The sequence below is a fragment of the Zea mays genome, chromosome 1, assembly GCF_902167145.1.
Source record: "Zea mays cultivar B73 chromosome 1, Zm-B73-REFERENCE-NAM-5.0, whole genome shotgun sequence".
NCBI lineage: Eukaryota > Viridiplantae > Streptophyta > Magnoliopsida > Poales > Poaceae > Zea > Zea mays.
In genome coordinates, this window is record NC_050096.1 from 117,932,925 (window position 1) to 117,951,797 (window position 18,873).

Sequence of the window (18,873 nt, forward strand, 5' to 3'; positions counted from 1 at the left end):
TCTGCTAGACACGTAGCACTCTGCTACACCCCCCATTGTACACCTGGATCCTCTCCTTACGACTATAAAAGGGAGGACCAGGGCCTTCTTAGAGAAGGTTGGCCGCGCGGGACCGAGGACGGGACAGGCGCTCTCTTGGGGCCGCTCGCTTCCCTCACCCGCGTGGACGCTTGTAACCCCCCTACTGCAAGCGCACCCGACCTGGGCGCGGGACGAACACGAAGACCGTGGGACTTCCACCTCTCTCACGCTCGACTCCGGCCACCTCGCCTCTCCCCCCTTCGCGCTCGCCCACGCGCTCGACCCATCTGGGCTGGGGCACGCAGCACACTCACTCGTCGGCTTTGGGACCCCCCTGTCTCGAAACGCCGACAGGTATAGATCCAATTGTTCCAATTTTTTATGTGCGTGCTGTGAAAAGGAAATTATAATCCAAAATTTACGCGCATGCAATGGAAACTCCCACCATTTTTCATAATTTTGGGATCTGCATAAAAATAGAAACCGCATGCATGCGACTCCCATGTTTTTCGGATCTACCATAAAAATAGGGTCGTAAATACAACACAGTAGAGCTATCAACCTCTCACATTGGCTCGGTATTTACGCTTATAACTGAGAAGTTTTATACTCAAAACTTAAGGTTTTTACGCTCGAACCTGTAGATGCGTCCACAAGTGAATCACATGCCAAATTTTTTACGCAGTGTATCGCATTGCATATATAACTACACCATGCAACATAATTTGTATAAGTATATATCATAAACTAGTTCTAACGAGCCTATTTGCATGGCTGTTGGGACGGTCCTATATTTATGGAGGAAATAAAGCATTTAAATAAGATTTTTTTTACTTGTATGCCAATACATTTCCTTTCGTCTCACATCCTATCATCCTAAATTTGTACACATGCAGCAGAAATAGATTTTTATGCAGTGTACTGAATTACATAAATATCAACACCATGTAGAATAATTAGTATCAGTGTATATAATAAACTAGTTCTAACGAGTTTAGCTGCATGACTATTGGAGCGCTCCTATATTTATAGAGGAAATAAAGCATTAAATATGATTTTTTGTTTCCATGCATGACAATCCATTTCTTTTCATCACACATTCTTGTCATACTAAATTTGTGCTCATGTAGCAGGAAACCGATTTTTATGCAGTGGATCGAATTGCATAAATATCTACGTGTGTAGCATAATTAGTATCAGTATATACCATAATATAGTCCTGACGAGCCTAGTTGCATGGCTGTTGGAGTGATACTATATTTATGGAGGAAATAAAACATTAAATACGATTTTTTGTTTCCATGCATGCCAATTAATTTTCTTCCATCGTACATTTTTTGCTATCCTAATTTTGTGCGCTTGCATTAGGTAACATATTTTTACGTAGTATACCAAATTGCATAAATATCTACACCGTGTAGCATATTTAGTATCAGTATATATCATAAACTGGTCCTGACGAGCCTAGCTGTATGGTTGTTACAACGATCATATATTTATGAAAAAAATAAATCACTTATAAATAGAAATCGCTAGACATCTATTTTCTAAATTTACGCGCGTGTAGAGAAACAAGTTTGACTTATGCATGTATTTTTTTACGCGCGCACACATGGGGTGGGGCGCACCCTACAACCTGGCTTGGGAAGTGGGTGGACGCGTCGGCCTGGACCAGGTTATAAAGGTGGTCGGTTTGAACTTTTTCTAAGTATTTGAAACTTAGGGATCCTAATATACCTTCCATATCGAAGGATGTAATATATCTATAAAAACTAATTTTCGTGTTCTATTTATTCATAAATCGCACAGGAGAAGCTCCCGAATTCATTAGTTGAGTATGTGATCTCATAGTAAGAAGTGATCACAAACGGTGATGGATGCCGATAGTATGTTGATGGGGTTAATCTGTAGAACAATACTATATTAGAGATTGGGTAGCTCCCTCAACTATAAAATAAGAAAATCGCTTATTAAAAAATAATAGACAGAATACACAAAACACACAATTATATCATGAAAAACACTGTCGAGATGTCTCGGCTGGTAGTTGCATGCGCATAACGGACGGAGATGTATAAGGTGAATGCGAGCGTGCAAACAGGGCATCGCTTTCAATAGAGCGCGCGTGACGCACAAATAGACCCTAGGAGAAAAAAGAGAATTCTTGGATTGGGTACGGAGAGGGTGAACTCACATTTTCTGGGTTTTCTATGCCCTCGTCTACGTTCTGTTGAAAGGGTCTACAATTGTTACTTGCAAGCGTGCAAAATAAACATGCACGTGTGTTTTGGGGCTCTGCTAGAGGCAGGCTAAAAGATGTATGGGTCTTTATTTTTATGTTTTAAACAGAACCCGGAAACAGTAGAGGAAGGCATTCCTGACTTTTTTGAGGTTCATTGGTAAAATCCGGTATAAAGGTCTCATCCAGCCGTATATTTATACGTGTGTGTATATAAAAGTATATACATATTATTAAATATTCAACATATAAAAAAATCATTGTACAATATTTTAAGGTCGTTCATAAGATGACAAATGTGAAATATAGTCATAAACATTACTTGTCACTTGATATCATGTTAAAAATATTTTCTAATATTTTGTCGTACAAAGTCATCGATTATACCATCAATCTCTTCCATTAACTTTTTATCGATACATAGAATCGTCAAACCATTTAACATCCAATGAGTCATTATTGACCTCAAATAGTTGCTCAATAATTTCAATTTTAAAAAGCTTCTCTCCACTAATGCAATCATCATGTGTCCAGTAATTAATAATCGATAAATATTTGAGGCATTAGTTTAACAATCTAAAATCTAAACAAAATAGAACAATAGCACATCTATCTCTGTGTATTTGTTTCTAGAGTAGATATGTTTCAAAAAAAAATACTAACGTCCAAGGGATCCATTCCGCACCCCCTCCGCTCCGCCTCATGACGGCCCTAGAGGAAGTCCGTACTTAAACAAGAGTAGGGCTCCATTTCATTATCACGACTACATCTAGAAAAAGAGAGAGAAAACAGTCATCTTTTGCAAATTATTTATGTAGCAGTGATACTTGAGTCGACTCCTACAACCACAAATTATTAAATGACAAAGCATAATGTATGTATTTTGTCACCGACACATAATGAAGCGTACAACTTATCTTAATCTTGAATTCTTGATACAAGCCAATAAAAACAGACTTCCCATCAAGAAGTTAACTTTGGATATGTGATGCAAACGACCATATAAATTAGGTTCACTTTCACATCACAGCCATATATAAGACGAAATAAAAAAGGGACTGTAAAGAAAATAAGGGAGTAATTAAATAGCCGCCCTTCTTTTATGAAAGAAAAAGAATAATGCCTTGTAGCATTTTTCTTCCGATCCATCCAAAGAAAAAGTCTTGGAGAAAGGAAGACGACTGGCGGTGCTGGATACCGTCGCCGGTACGGGGGTTGGCTCGCCGCACTGTGCAGTGGTTACACAGTACAGGATGGCACGGCCTTGGCTGCGGCAGCCGCAGCTCTGACAAGTGAGAAGGTGGGCAGCGGTAGGCTGCTTGGCGGCGGAGCGAGCGCGAGCGCGTGCTTGAGGTCCTCGACGAACCCCATGGTCACCTGGCGCTCAAGGTCGTCCAGCGCCTCGTGCACCGCGGGCGCGGGCGGCAGCGGCGTGGCACGCTCCAGCGGCTTCCTGCGCTGCGCGCTCGGAGGCTCTTCCCCCAGCCTCGGCGTCCGCGGCGGCTTCTTCCTCTTGCACTCTCTCGGCCCCGTCCTCCTCTGCGCCGCCTGCTTCATCCCTTTAGCAGCAGCTGCCGGCGGGAGCGGGAGGAGAGGCGGGTGGCGGCGAGGATTCAGCGGTGGGAGGGAGAGCGAAGAGTGCAGGTACGCCGCGTACTGGAACGGAGGCAGCGGCGAAACGTATGGTAAGGAACTGTAGATACCGCGAGCGTCAGGCTGCAGCACGCTCATGGTGGCGAGGCTCTGGAACTCGTCGCCGGCCGCCCAGCGCCGGAACTCAAAGCCGCTGGCTGATCGGTCGATGAGGACGTTGTCCGCCATCTCAACGCTAGACAGAATATTGGCTGCCTGAGCCGAGGATTAGTGCAGAAAGAGGGCGAAGAGAGCGAGCAGAGGCAGCAGGCTGAGGTGCCAAGCCGCTTGGCTTCTCGCTAGTCGCTCCTATCCGGGCGAGGGCTATCTCGGAGGTGACGCCGCGCTGGCTCTTAATATAATGAAACTCCTTGGCGTGGTTGACTTGAAAGTCGACGACTTGAGTTTGTTATTAGCAAGTGCTTTAGGCATGCTAATTTTTTAACCACACACACCTCTTAATAAATTTTACAGTACCTTGTTATCCGTGACATCATCTAAATATTTTCCAAAAACGTTATATAAAGAATATACTATCCATGACACCGTTTCATTATTTTGTTTTGTTCAGCTAGATGCTGGGTTGGTTTTAATCCGTACCAGATTTTAATACTTCTATAATATTTTTATTTTTATAAATTATAGTGGTACCGGTCAAAATAATCAACTTTAATGCGAGGAAGGTCTTACTCCGTCCACGTGACTCTGCCAGATCTTTCGAAAGCGAAATCTTGCCGAATATACACACGCGTATAGTATACCCGTACAGCTACAGCCTACGGCATGTAAATATCAACGCCTAGGAAACCTCTAGGGGCTTCCATGCAAACCAAAGCAGCCTCTGCAACCAACTTGCACGCTTGGGTAGAAAAACAAACCCACCGACCAGTACGGCGTGCCAGCTACGGATCCAACCGCCCATGAAAGGCAGCCATCCTACGACAGCGACGGGTCCATCTACCTCGTCTTCACTGACCGTCGGTCCCATCGTCCGTCGGTCCCACATGTAATTGAAGAAGACAGTTGTGAGCCACAGACTCTCGCGTGTGGCTGTGGGTGTTCCCGGCAGTGGCGGGAATCGCGCGGGCATGTGCGGCCGAGACGACTAACCGTCAAATCGATGCCTGCCGTCGGATGAGGATCTCGGGCGGTGGTGCTTACGCCGATCTGACCGCCCATCCTGTGCTGCCTGCCACGCCATCGCCGCCTCCGCTGAGAACTTGACTGTACATGTCATAGCTGTAAAGCCCAAAATCTGTGTAAAAAACAATAACAAAATAAATAAATAAGTAGTAAAACAATGAATTTTCGAATATGTCTTTAATCGGATCATACATTTAAAAGAGTGTTATCTTAATATAAATTATTTGTGTGTGTGCATGAACTAAATTGAATCTTGGTGAAAGGTATGTGTTAAGTTCTTTCAAAACTAAATGATTGATGAATATTCATTTTTTGAAGAAACTTACAATTTTATCACACAGTGAAAATACCATTTTCTATAAAGAGTAATATATAGTGCATACTTGAAACATTGCCTAATAAATTAATAAAGTAATTAATAAATACAATTAAAATATTAGCATCACATGCTAGGCGTCTGTTTGTGCATTTAAGTTTGAAGTTTGAATTTAAATAACAAGTTGAAAACTGAAATACAAAAGAAAATAGAAAATATTAAACAAAAAAGGATTACTTCTTGGCTCTCACGCTAAAACCCACACTGGCGGTCCAACTCCATGCCGCCTCGGCCCACTGAGTGCGCACCCCTGGCCCAATGAGCACCTCGCACCAGCCGCCCACAACATGCACTGGCAGGCGGGTCCCACCCGCAGTCTCACGTATGTTGCCACTGTCACTGTCTAATCTGGGGCATCCATATCTTATCGCGCGGCCAGAAACAGCCATAACCCTTCGGCCTCGGTAAATTGCAGATAAGCCCTTAGCCTTCTATAAAACTAACCGGTAGTCCACACGCGTGGAGAAATAATTAAAACTAGGTCCTGGAATTTATGGTTTGGACCCCAAACTCCCTAGATTTTGTGTCCGCAGTCTATAGGTTATCCAGAAATAATAAAATAATTCGAAAAAAGGATTTTTAGAATAAAAATAATTCCAAAAACTTGTATAATTCATATTTAATTCATTTTAACTCCAAATTGATCCATTCCAGTGACATTAATTTTGTTTTAATGTTGTTTATCACCTAGAAACTCTGTTTGGCCATGAAACTTAGATTAAAATTATTCACTTGAATTCAGTCTATACTAAGCACCCGAAACTTCAGAAAATCATAACTAATTCATTTTTACTCTGTTTTAATCCGTTCAAATTGCGCTAGCTTCATATAAATACTTATTATACAGTAACAATATTAATTATACCATATTGTATAATTTTATAGCTAGATATTTGTTTAATCTGTGTTAGTAGATTTACCCTTTTAATCAAAGTTAAATTTGTCTATAATTATAAGATGACTAAAACATGATTTCTAATTTAAATTAGGGTTGAAATTAGTTATTGGGATATCTTTCTCACATGGTTCATAATAATCAACATAAAACCTAGTTTTCCGGTTTAATCACATAAATCTTTAGAAAATCATAACTTTATAACCGTAGCTCCGATTTTGGTAATTCTCGAACCCACGATCTCGTAGCGACGCGTAGATTATTATTATACAGTTTGTTCTTATGTTTGGTGTGATGTTAATTTTTCCTATACACTGTTTGTTTGCTACAACTAGCGCGAGGTTACGAGTCATCTGAAGAGCAAGTTGGTACTTGGAATCTCAAGTCCCAGGCAAGTTGTGCCCTTGATCACTTCTTTTTACCCAATCATGTTCTTATTAATTATAATGATCTATACAGGTTAATTTTGATGGGACCCAATAGGTTACCCTATTTTGACTATCTTTATACCTTGTTTACCACTGAATTTTTAGGTAGTACATGCTATTGCTTTATGTGGTTTTGGGTATGAAGATATACATTATTCATGATCACACTTTTATTACCAGTTTGTTATTTACTGTTCATGATAAGATCATTATGTTAATTGGAACATGGAGAACCACCCGGGAAAATAGTGCTACCACAAGGGTAGTATGGGACGCCCTTGGCTGACTAATTAGGAAAGCTAGTGGAGGACTATCTTACCCAAAAGGGGCAAGGGCAGTAGAGGAGTGGTCAGTGTGGGGAGGCCCTTAGGTTGATTTTGATGCGATGGCGGTCAGATGAGGGGTCCCTATATTGGAGCTTCGTAGAAACTGTAGCGGGTTTTCTGAAGCTAGTGGAACTTTGTAAAGGCCTTGTAGTGTTACCCTGCCTCGCCTCCTCGGTAGAGGTGTATGGGAAGTCGCGATCCCTTGGCAGATGGGTAACATGACTTGTGGGTAAAGATGTGCAACCTCTGCAGAGTGTAAAATTGGTATACTAGTCGTGCTCACGGTCATGAGCAGCTCAGACACTCACATGATTAATTTATGGAACTAAATTCAATTTGTCATTTGCATTGCATTGCATGTGTTGCTATCACTTTTGTTCTACTACTTAATTGTGTTGGTATTTACTTATACTTAGTAATTGCTAATAAAATTTTGACCAACTTTAAAAGCAATGCTCAGCTCTAACCATCCACTTTGGTAAGCCTTACACTTCACATGAGCTCCCACTTTTGATAAGTTCATGCACATTATTCCCCACAACTTGTTGAACGATGAACGTATGTGAGCTCACTCTTGCTGTCTCACACCCCCTCACAGGTCAGGAACAGGTACCGCAGGATGAGGAGCATGGAGGATGCTGTGATGAGTTCGCGAGAGGTTTAGGTCGTCGTCTCCCAGTCAACTTTGGGGTTGCTGGATCGTTGTCTCATTATGATATAATTATTTATTTATTTTGTACAGAACTCCTATTATATAGTAAAGATGTGACATTCGTTTCTGTACCACTATTCATCATATGTGTGGGGCTTGTTCCTAGCACACCTGGTGATTATTTTGCGCCCAGGTCTTAGTGGCCCCGAAACTCGGGTGTGACAATAGCTTGATGGCCCCACCTCGTCGGCAAATGCATGATGGCTTACCATGCATCCACTATCAAGAGTATAATCTGAATCTAAAAGATATTAGATTATTTCCTATCCAAAATTCAAATCTATTTATATTATCTGGGTTCTTATAATACCTCCGAGATACAAACAGGGTCAGAATTTCCTATATATGAAACACAGTCCAAAACGGTTGCTCTCACGGTATCCACGTCATCATTTAAGTTTCTAGCCGTCGGATTGCGCTTGAACGGTCCCGCGAAACAGCCCAAGCAGCCTCTCCATTCAGCAACACGTCGGGAAGCTTCTAGTAGCTCCATCCCCCACGCTAAGCCACCGACGCCCGCCATCGTCGCAGTGCCGCGAAGCTTCCTTGCGCGTGGGCGCCCTCCTGTGCCCCACACCTCGCCTACCCCCCATATCTTCGTGGTGCCGCAGAGCCTCCAGCTCCATCCCCCACATCCATTCGTTTCGTTGTCCGCCCGTCTGAGCAGCATCGTGGCAACCCTTCGTCTCCTGCATTGAGAATATGGCGCTCTTCTGCGGCGAGTCCACGACACGCTCTCTAGCAAACGCCAGCGCTACCTCGCCACCGGCATCCACACTAGCTTTGGCTCCGTCTACAGCACCAGTCCTCAACGGATAAGCAAGTTGGCACATTCAGAGATCTTCAAAGCCTGTTGTGTATGGCATCCTGTATTAGTAGTAAGAGTACTTCTGAGAGCAACTGTTATGCTTCAAATAGCTTCAGCTATGAATTCTTATTTAACTGTGTTAAAACATTGTGAAGACCACTGTATGTATCACAATTTTTTTACTTACAACACGCTTCTTTAAATTGCTCTTTTCTTTAACACATACTGCCAAATCTGTAGCCTGGGATCCAACACTTTACCTAAATTTTTCACCAATTTGCTTTATTTTTTTCATCAATTTTTTTCCAAATTACATGACTATGTACAATTTTATACAATAGAGACCTATTACAAATTTCTATGGACCTATGTAAAGTATGAAACTTATTAGTAAACATGATGCAGATTGTAACAAGAAAATAACCTTGCAGCAAAAATCGACAAAACGCAGTCCAAAATAGCTGCTCTCACGGTATCCACGTCATCATTTAAGTTTCTAGCAGTCGGATTGCGCTTGAACGGTCCCGCGAAACAGCCCAAGCAGCCTCTCCATTCAGCAACACGTCGGGAAGCTTCCAGTAGCTCCATCCCCCACGCTAAGCCACCGACGCCCGCCATCGTCGTAGTGCCGCGAAGCTTCCTTGCGCGTGGGCGCCCTCCTGTGCCCCACACCTCACCTACCCCCCATATCGTCGTGGTGCCACAGAGCCTCTAGCTCCATCCCCCACATCCATTCGTTTCGTTGTCCGCCCGTCTGAGCAGCATCGTGGCAACCCTTTGTCTCCTGCATTGAGAATAGGGCGCACTTCTGCGGCGAGTCCACGACACGCTCTCTAGCAAATGCCAGCGCTACCTCGCCATCGGCATCCACACTAGCTTTGGCTCCGTCTACAGCACCGGTCCTCAACGGATAAGCAAGTTGGCACATTCAGAGATCTTCAAAGCCTGTTGTGTATGGCATCCTGTATTAGTAGTAAGAGTACTTCTGAGAGCAACTGTTATGCTTCAAATAGCTTCAGCTATGAATTATTATTTAACTGTGTTAAAACATTGTGAAGACCACTGTATGTATCACAATTTTTTACTTACAACACGCTTCTTTAAATTGCTCTTTTCTTTAACACATACTGCCAAATCTGTAGCCTGGGATCCAACACTTTACCTAAATTTTTCACCAATTTGCTTTATTTTTTCATCATTTCTTTTCCAAATTACAAGACTATGTACAATTTTATACAATAGAGACCTATTACGAATTTCTATGGACCTATGTAAAGTATGAAACTTATTAGTAAACATGATGCAGATTGTAACAAGAAAATAACCTTGCAGCAAAAATCGACTAATATTTTTATGACATATATCAGATAGAACAACAAAGGCATAATAAAAAAGGATAAGAGAACCAAGATTGTACCAAAGATTTTGTGTTATCCCAAGAGAAGTATGTCTTCAAGAAGCATGGCTCATTCCTTTCCATGACTTTATATCGTGGCACATATGGAGAAAGATCTCCAATAGAATTTGCATGGTCCACACACTTCTAGGGGAGAAGCAGTCATTTACACATACATAGCAAGGGTAGTACAATAGCAAATAGGGACTGACCACTTGAATAAGTTCAGGGCTTCAGTCTGATTTACAATCATGGTTTAGCACGTGATAAACACCTAAGGTGTTACAGTCCCTTGTAATCAAACATACTTAGATGGGAGCAACAACACTAATATAAGCAAGAAGGAGTAGTAGAATGCAACACAAAGAGCAAGAACATAGCACACAACACCAAAAAGTCGATCTCAGAAGCACACTCTCACTAGAATGTCTAATTCTACTCAAAATGGTGCTTAGATCTCTCTAGAATGAATTTGATGTGTTGTGCATGTGTATTAGAGCGATCACTTGCTCTTAGGATGCTTGGGTACTCGTAGAGGCCAGTTAGACGGCTATTTAAAGCACAATGGCCAAAAGAGTTGTAAAATTGCTGGAAACCTGCCTTATACGACCACACTGGACTGATCTGGCGCACTATCAGACCAAGTCCTGTAGCTAGTCCTTCGGGATTCTAATCGGCACCTTCCTAATTGGGGTGGCGCGGAACCGGTCTAGTGCACCACCGGACAATCCTCCACATGAGCTAGCCATTGTGCAACCATTGAAGCATGAAGTAGTCGTTGAATAGTCGAGGTCACGTGCACACCGGACAAGGTTGGTGTGCCATTTTTTATAAAAAATGAGGCTCATCAGTTCCTATACAGTGAGGTTCAATTGACCAGCCCACTGAAACCTTCTACAGGGCTCTCTGCGAACTTGGTCCGGTGCACCATCGGACCGTACGGTGAACCCCAGATAGCTGAGTTGCAGTCCTTTCAGCTAAATCTTCTTCAATTCTATTCGGCTGGTCTTGGGAGCTATTTTATGACATAGACAAACTTTATTAGAGTATATCAATCTAGTCTAAGTTATAGGTTCATACCTTTAGCTCATCTTTTCTATACAAGTCTTGTTTCAGCTCAAAATAAGTCCAAAATAGCACTTTTACTGACACTGAGTTAGACAAAAACCAAAGTGCCAAAAATATTCTAAAAGGTGTATACAACATATTCAATAGTTCAAACCTCGTTATTTTAGCCTTTTTCAAAATGTTGCGCTTTCTATCCTTGTTTGAGCTCATTTGACCTTGGATTCTTCATTCACTTGAGTGAACCTTTGCGCATATACTTAGTAAACTAGTTAGTCCAATATGATGTGTTGTTCATTAATCATCGAAACATTATTGAAATGTCTTATTTGCCCATTTCCCTTTCACTCATCTAAATAAACTAACTTTATTATTCATTGATAACTAGGTCAAGTTGTGAACAACTCCATACTCGATCACATTCATTACAAAGATGCAAATCTACCATAAGTTCACTGTGATATCCTGGCCCCTGGGATGGTGATTTCCTGGCCCAAGGCTTAATAGAATTAATAGTGTAATCATACCAACAAGGTAGATCTTCTTTTTCGGAAGCCTATCTCAAAAGAACCTCCAAGTTAAGCGTGCTTGGCTTGGAGCAATTTGGGATGGGTGACCGACCAGGAAGTTTTCTCGGGTGCGCATGAGTGAGGACAAAGTGCGCACAAAAGACCCGTGTTGGTATGTGGAGACAATATATGATCCTAGCGAGCTGCCAGGAGTAAGTACCGTCGGTCTAGGGATTGGACGGGGTGTTACAAGTGGTATCAGAGCCAACCCTCGAGGTTTCATGGGCGTGTGTGGGCTAGGGGGTTCGGGTATATGGCACATGGCACATGTGGGCCCGGAGTGGTCACATGGCATGGCATATGACGACACTAGACACACAGACGTGGCTAATAAGGAAGGTTCCTGGATTGGGGTTGACCGACGAGGACGTCAGACTTCTAAGGGGTGGATTGTGATATCCTAGCCCCTGGGATGGTGATTTCCTGGCCCAAGGCTTAATAGAATTAATAGTGTAATCATACCAACAAGGTGCATCTTCTTTTTCGAAAGCCTATCTCAAAAGAACCTCCAAGTTAAGTGTGCTTGGCTTGGAGCAATTTGGGATGGGTGACCGACCAGGAAGTTTTCTCGGGTGCGCATGAGTGAGGAAAAAGTGCACACAAAAGACCCGTGTTGGTCTGTGGGGACAATATATGATCCTAGCGAGCTGCCAGGAGTAAGTACCGTCGGTTCAGGGATTGGACGGGGTGTTACATTCACCATAAGAACTAATGCAACTCTCCTAGGCAAACCTTAACAACTGTGAAATAAGAATGATAATATACTTATTTATTACATCAAGAGACTCGATCAATCTAGATATCTATAGTGGTCCTACCTGCCAGGGAGTCGTAGGTGTGTTGTGGGTGCTGCGGGGACTGGTGGGGGTACTGGACCTTGGCACAAGTGGGAGGGCCTCGATCCCTATGGCGGCTCTCCACCATCTCAATGCCGAACTGCCAGATCTCCTTACGAGATCTCTTCAGTTCGTTCAAGGCATAGTCTAGCTATATGGTCAGGATCCCAACAAGGTTGGTCTCAGCAATCAGCCTAGGATTGCCCTCACCTACTGGTGAGACAATGGCGCCTGCTTCACTCCCACTTGGATGACACAAGTAATACTTGATGTCCAGGCCATCATCGACTCCATACTCACTGCAAAAATAGGAGAGGCCAGTCCGCGTAGCATCCTTCATGGTGGCTTGCATGTTTTTCCTCTTTGAGATCAAGTTGTTCTTTGAGATAACCACCACACTCTAGAGGCTTTGCCTCAAAAGGCGCACTACATAGGTAGCTTCCCAACGATTTGGGTACCTCTCATGGCTATGCTAATAGACCATGCAACGATACTCGATTGACCAACCACTTGGACCAAAAACATGGTACAATAGGTAGTCGAGCTCCTCATGGAAGTGACACTCGGGGGATGTATCATGTGTGATGGATCGAGCGATCCACTCCTTAAGCTTTGGCTCCTTGTCATCGCCCTCCTCCATGGGTTCGTCACTAGCCTCAGTCACCTCTGTCGTCTCCAGCGTCTCCTCTAGCGGGGGCACCCAAGGTTGGTGCATGGGTGCCTCCTGTTGAGGGACTAGGGAAGGAGGGGCAACTGGTCCCTCCTGCTAAGCGGGTGGAGAGTTGGAGCCTTGCTGCTCCAGCTCTTGCTGCTGCTAGTGTAGCCTCCGAAGTCGACTCGACTACCCTGGTACAATCCACCGAAGTGGGTGCTAAGTGGGACAGGGTAGTAGGAAAAGGATGATGGCCTTATGAGCAGTGTGCCTAAGGCAGGCCATCTACAGAAGAATCATAAGCACAAGGGTGAGGACAGATGAGAGAATAAATAAGAAGATCATAAATAGAACTAAAATAAAAATGTTTTAGCAAGGTGACATATATATAGCTACATAATATAGAATTAGTCAAGATGAATAACTTTTGAAGTAGCACGAAGGGTTAAGGTGAATAAATAGTTAGTAGTCCTTAAAATGTCCAATGGTAATCTAGGTCAATAGTCCTACCGTCAACACGACTTTGATAGCACTTATGTCACACCCGATTTTAGAAGGCAAACCAAATGCGAACCATGTACGTGCCAAGATCCAAATTGTCACACCTGGATTTAAGGGGCAAACCTAGGTGCGTCTGATACGTGCGCCAATCAAGATCAACACATACAATGACTCAATGTATAGAGACGAATGTCACAATCTTTATTACATAACAAAAATATCCTACAAAATAACTGATAATAAACAAAATGAACTAATATTATTATTATCCCTTGGCGCCATCAAGCTGACTAGGAGACGACACCTAGACCTCATCGAACTCGTCGTAGTATTCCTCCTCGGGTGGCACCTGCTCTTCACCTGTGTGGGGGGGAAGTTTTATTGCAAGAGTGAGCTCATAGATGTTCATCGCTCAGCAAGTGTGGGGAATAATGTGCATGAGCTCACTAACGGTGGGGGCTCATGTATAGTGTAAGACTAATCAATAATTAATGGTTAAGGCAGAGCATTGCTTTGAATAAGTTGATCAAATTTTATTAGTAGTTACTAAGTATAAGTAAATACCATCCTAATAAAATAAGAGATCACAATTATAATAATTCCCACAATGCAATGCATATGACAGATTAAGTTCAATTCCATAAGTTACTCATGTGAGGGTCCGAGCTCCTGCATCATAATTTTGTACAATTATAATAATCTTTTCATAAGTTCCACAACTTGCCTTCAGCGAACTCCTACTCAGTATTTTCCACCTGCTGAGCTCTAGGTTCCTCGGTCACTTGCTCGCCTACACGTAGTAATACAAACAAACAATATGTATAGGAGAAATTAACATCACACCAAACATGAGAACAAACTGCATCATAATGTTCTACACGTCGCTACGAGATCGTAGGTTCGAGAACGACTAAAATCAAAGTTATATTTAAGAAGACATGATTTTCCGAAGCTTTAGGTGATTAAATAGTAAATTATATTTTATGGTGATTAATATAAATCATGTGAGGAAACATCACATTAAGGTAATTAATTAAACTTTAAACTATGTTATAACTGTATAAGGATCATATTTTAGTTAAACTATAGTCTTAGATTGATTTACAATGTCACATTAACCTTGATTAGCAAAGTCAATCTAATAAAAATGTATTTAATTATTTCTGAAAACTCTAAAATAATTTTTGTTATCATGTAGACAATACTAATATGAAGCCAACATAATTTGAACGGGTCAAATCAAAGTTATAATGAATTAATTATGAATTTCTGAAGTTTATTTATCTTCCAGGGGCTGCTCTGCAAAGTCTGGGTCCCTATTTGTAATTTTAAAAGTTAATCCGATGGTAACTGTATGTAAAATAGGACGATAGGTTTTAATATGAAAACTTATGAGGTTTCTTTAGCAAAAGCGCTCAGCGAATGGGTATGAGTTGGTCTCAGCCGCCCGCTCAAAAATAGAGCGCCAGGATTATATTTCAACCTCAAAACGAACCGATATGCATCGTAGGCCGTTGGATCCTAGATCCTCGGCCCCAATTCTATTAAGCAGGATTGCATCCCCCACCCATTGATTCGCTCATCTATGGTAACGGATCCCAGGCTGAACTGGTATTCCGTAGTATGATCTGGTCCGTTCATTAGTCGATCAACGACCAGCATGCCCCCCACTCCTCTATGTGGCTAACAACGGTTATTCGATGCGCTTTATGACGTATCTTCATGTTAGTCACGTATTGAAAGCATGTCTAACTATGTCATTTTTATACATTTTTAATTGCATATCAAAAAGCGTCTTAAGGTTTCTATAGACGATTTTAATACGTGTTTTGCAACGTGTCTATAGGTTACTGACGATTGAAAGCGTGTCTAATTTCGTGTCATTCTAATACGATTTTAATAGCGTGTTAAAAATTGTGTTTAGGTATCTCTTCACGTTGAAAGCGTGTCAAATACCGTAACATTTTGATGCGTTCTTAAAATTGTTTCAAATAACGTCTTTATGTACCGCCGCCGTAGAGACACTTTTGTGTGCGCTACAACTAAAACGTACATACAAGGGGGGTTTTCTAGTAGTGATCGGTCATGCACGGCGACGCCCGAGCGCAGACGGTGGCGCCATGGCACATGACCATGAATTCTCCCCTCTGAAGCCCAAACCTCGAGGCGAAGAGTGTTACACGTTCCAGGGAAAATAGCAAATCTAAAGGAAGAGTTCGCACCAGGATTTGAGGCAACGACGTGGCCGGTCGCTGATGTCGAGCGAATCCAAGGCGGAGCTTGACTCTGGCGAGCAATCGCAGGTACTCTGGCCAACTCCACCGCCCGGACAGGTTACCAACACATGCAAGTAGCACCTATCAATCTTCCCCAACCAGGAAATTGACGCAGTGTTTCACCTGGTTCCGCGCGTGGCGGCACCCGCACCCTCTCTCTCTCTCTTCCTACGCTAGCTGGTGACCCGATGTACTGGTGGGGCTCGACCCTAGCGTGGCTTGTGGCAAGCCGGCTCGGTGCGGGATTTTAGCCCTATTTGGTTTGATGCCTAACTTGCCACACTTTGCCTAACTTTTCTGCCTAAGGTTAGTTCTTCAATTCGAACGACTAACCTTAGGCAAAGTGTGACATATTTAGCCATGAACCAAACAACCCCTTTATCCCCGAGATCAGGTGACAACAACCCGCCCGAAGTCCTTGGTGCCCCCGCCGACCTCGCTCGGATTTCCTCGTGCGTGATCCGATATTTTTTGTGGTGAGGGTGATGACCCCCTGACCAGAGGGACCCACATACCAAAGGGGAAAATGCCCAGGGCACTACGACTACGAGCGGATGAATAAGGGGCCCACTAGTCGGCGCGGTGGGTATGCCTGGGCTGGCGCCAAGCTGGGCCGAGGGTTTCATTCTGGCCCACGCGGCTAGATCTCCTTTTCTTTTATCTCTTCTCATTTCTTTTATTTTCAGTTTTCAAACTAAATTCAAATTCAAGTTCTGAATTTCAGGTTTTAAATTGTACAGTAAAATTCTAATATAAGGTAACCCTCACTGTTACATTTTTTATTATTCATTTTTTTCTCGTCATGGTTTACTTATAGAAAGGTAATCCCCTTAAATCAAATTGTTGCTCCTAGACTCAAATTTCTAAATTGAACTCCACCTATGGTTCAAATTTCAAGACTAACCTTCCAAACAAGTGCACAATAATTAAACTCCAGCATCATGCACAGGTTGAAATATTTCATCTTATATTTATTGTAACAAAAAGGAATGGGTCCAATAATGAAACATATAAGCAAAATTTAACATAGTATTACTTCTTTAACAACTCAAGGTCTCTAACCCTACTCCAGGGTTTACACAAATCACATATATAGTGATTACATAAATATCACATCACCGCACAATGCTTCGAATAATAATAAAGAGTAGGTAATAATTATTACTTACCTTAGTCATAGACTTCACACAGATCAAAGTGCATAGATAGAATCATAGCCAACGTAAATAAATTCTCCACAGACAGCTGACTAGGGGAGATCATTATCCTAGCCATCGAACTCGTCAAAGTCCTAGAACACCTAGAGATCTGCCTCGACTTCTTCTCCTTCACCTTAGCAGAGGTTTCATTTTGGACAACCTAGTGTTCATATGAATGCAAGGGTGAGTACACAACGTACTCAACAAGTGCCATGTTTGCTAAAGTGGACTAGCTTTATGAGGAATTAGGCTAATAACAGGTTGCTTTTACTTCGTTAGGTATTTAATATTAATACAAGACAAATTTTAACATTTATCCCAAAGTTATCATCCCATGAGTCATTTCCTTCTTGAGGGACATCAGTATCAGAATCATAACTAGAACATAACCATAATCAAAACCTTAGTATCTCTAATCAAATAGTATCCCAAGGCCGCTCATAACCGTGAGCACGACTGATATACCAATTTAGAATAACCCCCTACAAAGGTTGCACACTTTACTCATGAGTCTTGATCCATTTTGCCATGGGTCGATCAAACCCTTAAACACTTCCAAGGTGAGTCGTCAAGGTTTCACTACATAGCCTTTACAAAGATTCCCCAAAGGTGTAGCCACCTATTAGGTTTCTCCAGTTCCAAAGTTATAGTCTTTACAAAGAAACAAATATCATTCAAGCAGGCACTGCCGATGTTGGGGACTTGTTCTCAAATGCTATGAATTAAGAACAAGGCAACATAAAATGTTAAATATCAAAGCCCTTCGTCCTTCGAAGCATTATTTCCCTTTGGATATAATGGATTTTGGACGAAGGTTATGAAGGTTACACCTTCATAATCATAATCATAATGAAAAAGTAAAAAAGATTCATGCATAAAGTAATATGATTACTTTGAACATTAATTCATTTTCATTTATTTTGCTTATATAAACAACAACAACAAATGTACCTTCGGCTTGAAGGAAAGTAAGGGTACAAGCGTGATGTCAATGCCAAGTCAGCGTGAACAGTACAGGAGTACTGTTCATCTATTTATAGGCACGGGACGCAGCCCGTGTAAAATTACATTAATGCCCTTTACTTTTATCAATAACTCTATAGTAATTCTTCGAGGGCTGATTTGGCTTTTCATCTTTAAGTCGGTTTCCCCTTTCTGCTGTCATGCCGAAGCTCCTCTGCTCATAGCTTCGTGATCGTTTCATCCTTCGTCATGATCGTCTTCCATTTCAGTCAAGCTTCGTCTTGACCATGCTTTTGTATACCCGCAACCTGATTCCGAAGATACCTGCTCGCATACTTGGAAAACATTATCAAATCATGTTTTTGAGGACCTTCGGAAGCCGAAGGCCCCCAACAGTAGCCCCTCGCGATATTAATTTGCTGTAATGATAAATTCATATTGCGATATGGACGAAGGACTTAAGCCGAAGGTCCGAAAAAACACCTTCTCTTTGCTAGAATAGCAACAGTCTTTGACAAGCGGGACCCTCCAGTTTTCAACGCTCTGGGTGTATAAATAAGAACTCACCCCGAGTTTATTTGGCACGCTCTCTTGCCAACTGCTTTTACTCACCCAACTTTTAGCCTGCGCGCAACAACACTTGCTTGGCCTTTTAGATTTTAAAGCTTCGGTTTCGAGAGCACTTTCTCAGCGTTTGCAAGGATGTCTGAAGATAAAAAAGTTGTTGGTGATTCGAAGCTAAGTCTTTCTGAGGAGATGCATCTGGGTTTTCTTCAATCAATGTCGAAGACTAATACAGAGAAGATTACTAAAGAAATTTTGGAGGGTTTATCTGA

General features: G+C 42.2%; 1 protein-coding gene across 1 annotated transcript; it reads right to left on the minus strand.

The window, feature by feature from the left end:
• Positions 1-3,117: 3,117 nt before the first annotated feature.
• LOC100502383 (uncharacterized) lies at positions 3,118-4,208 on the minus strand. Its single transcript, NM_001196861.1, has one exon. It carries the CDS (start codon positions 4,079-4,081, stop codon positions 3,500-3,502), a length of 582 nt encoding a protein of 193 aa, NP_001183790.1. The 5' UTR covers positions 4,082-4,208; the 3' UTR covers positions 3,118-3,499.
• Between the last annotated feature and the right edge of the window lie 14,665 nt (positions 4,209-18,873).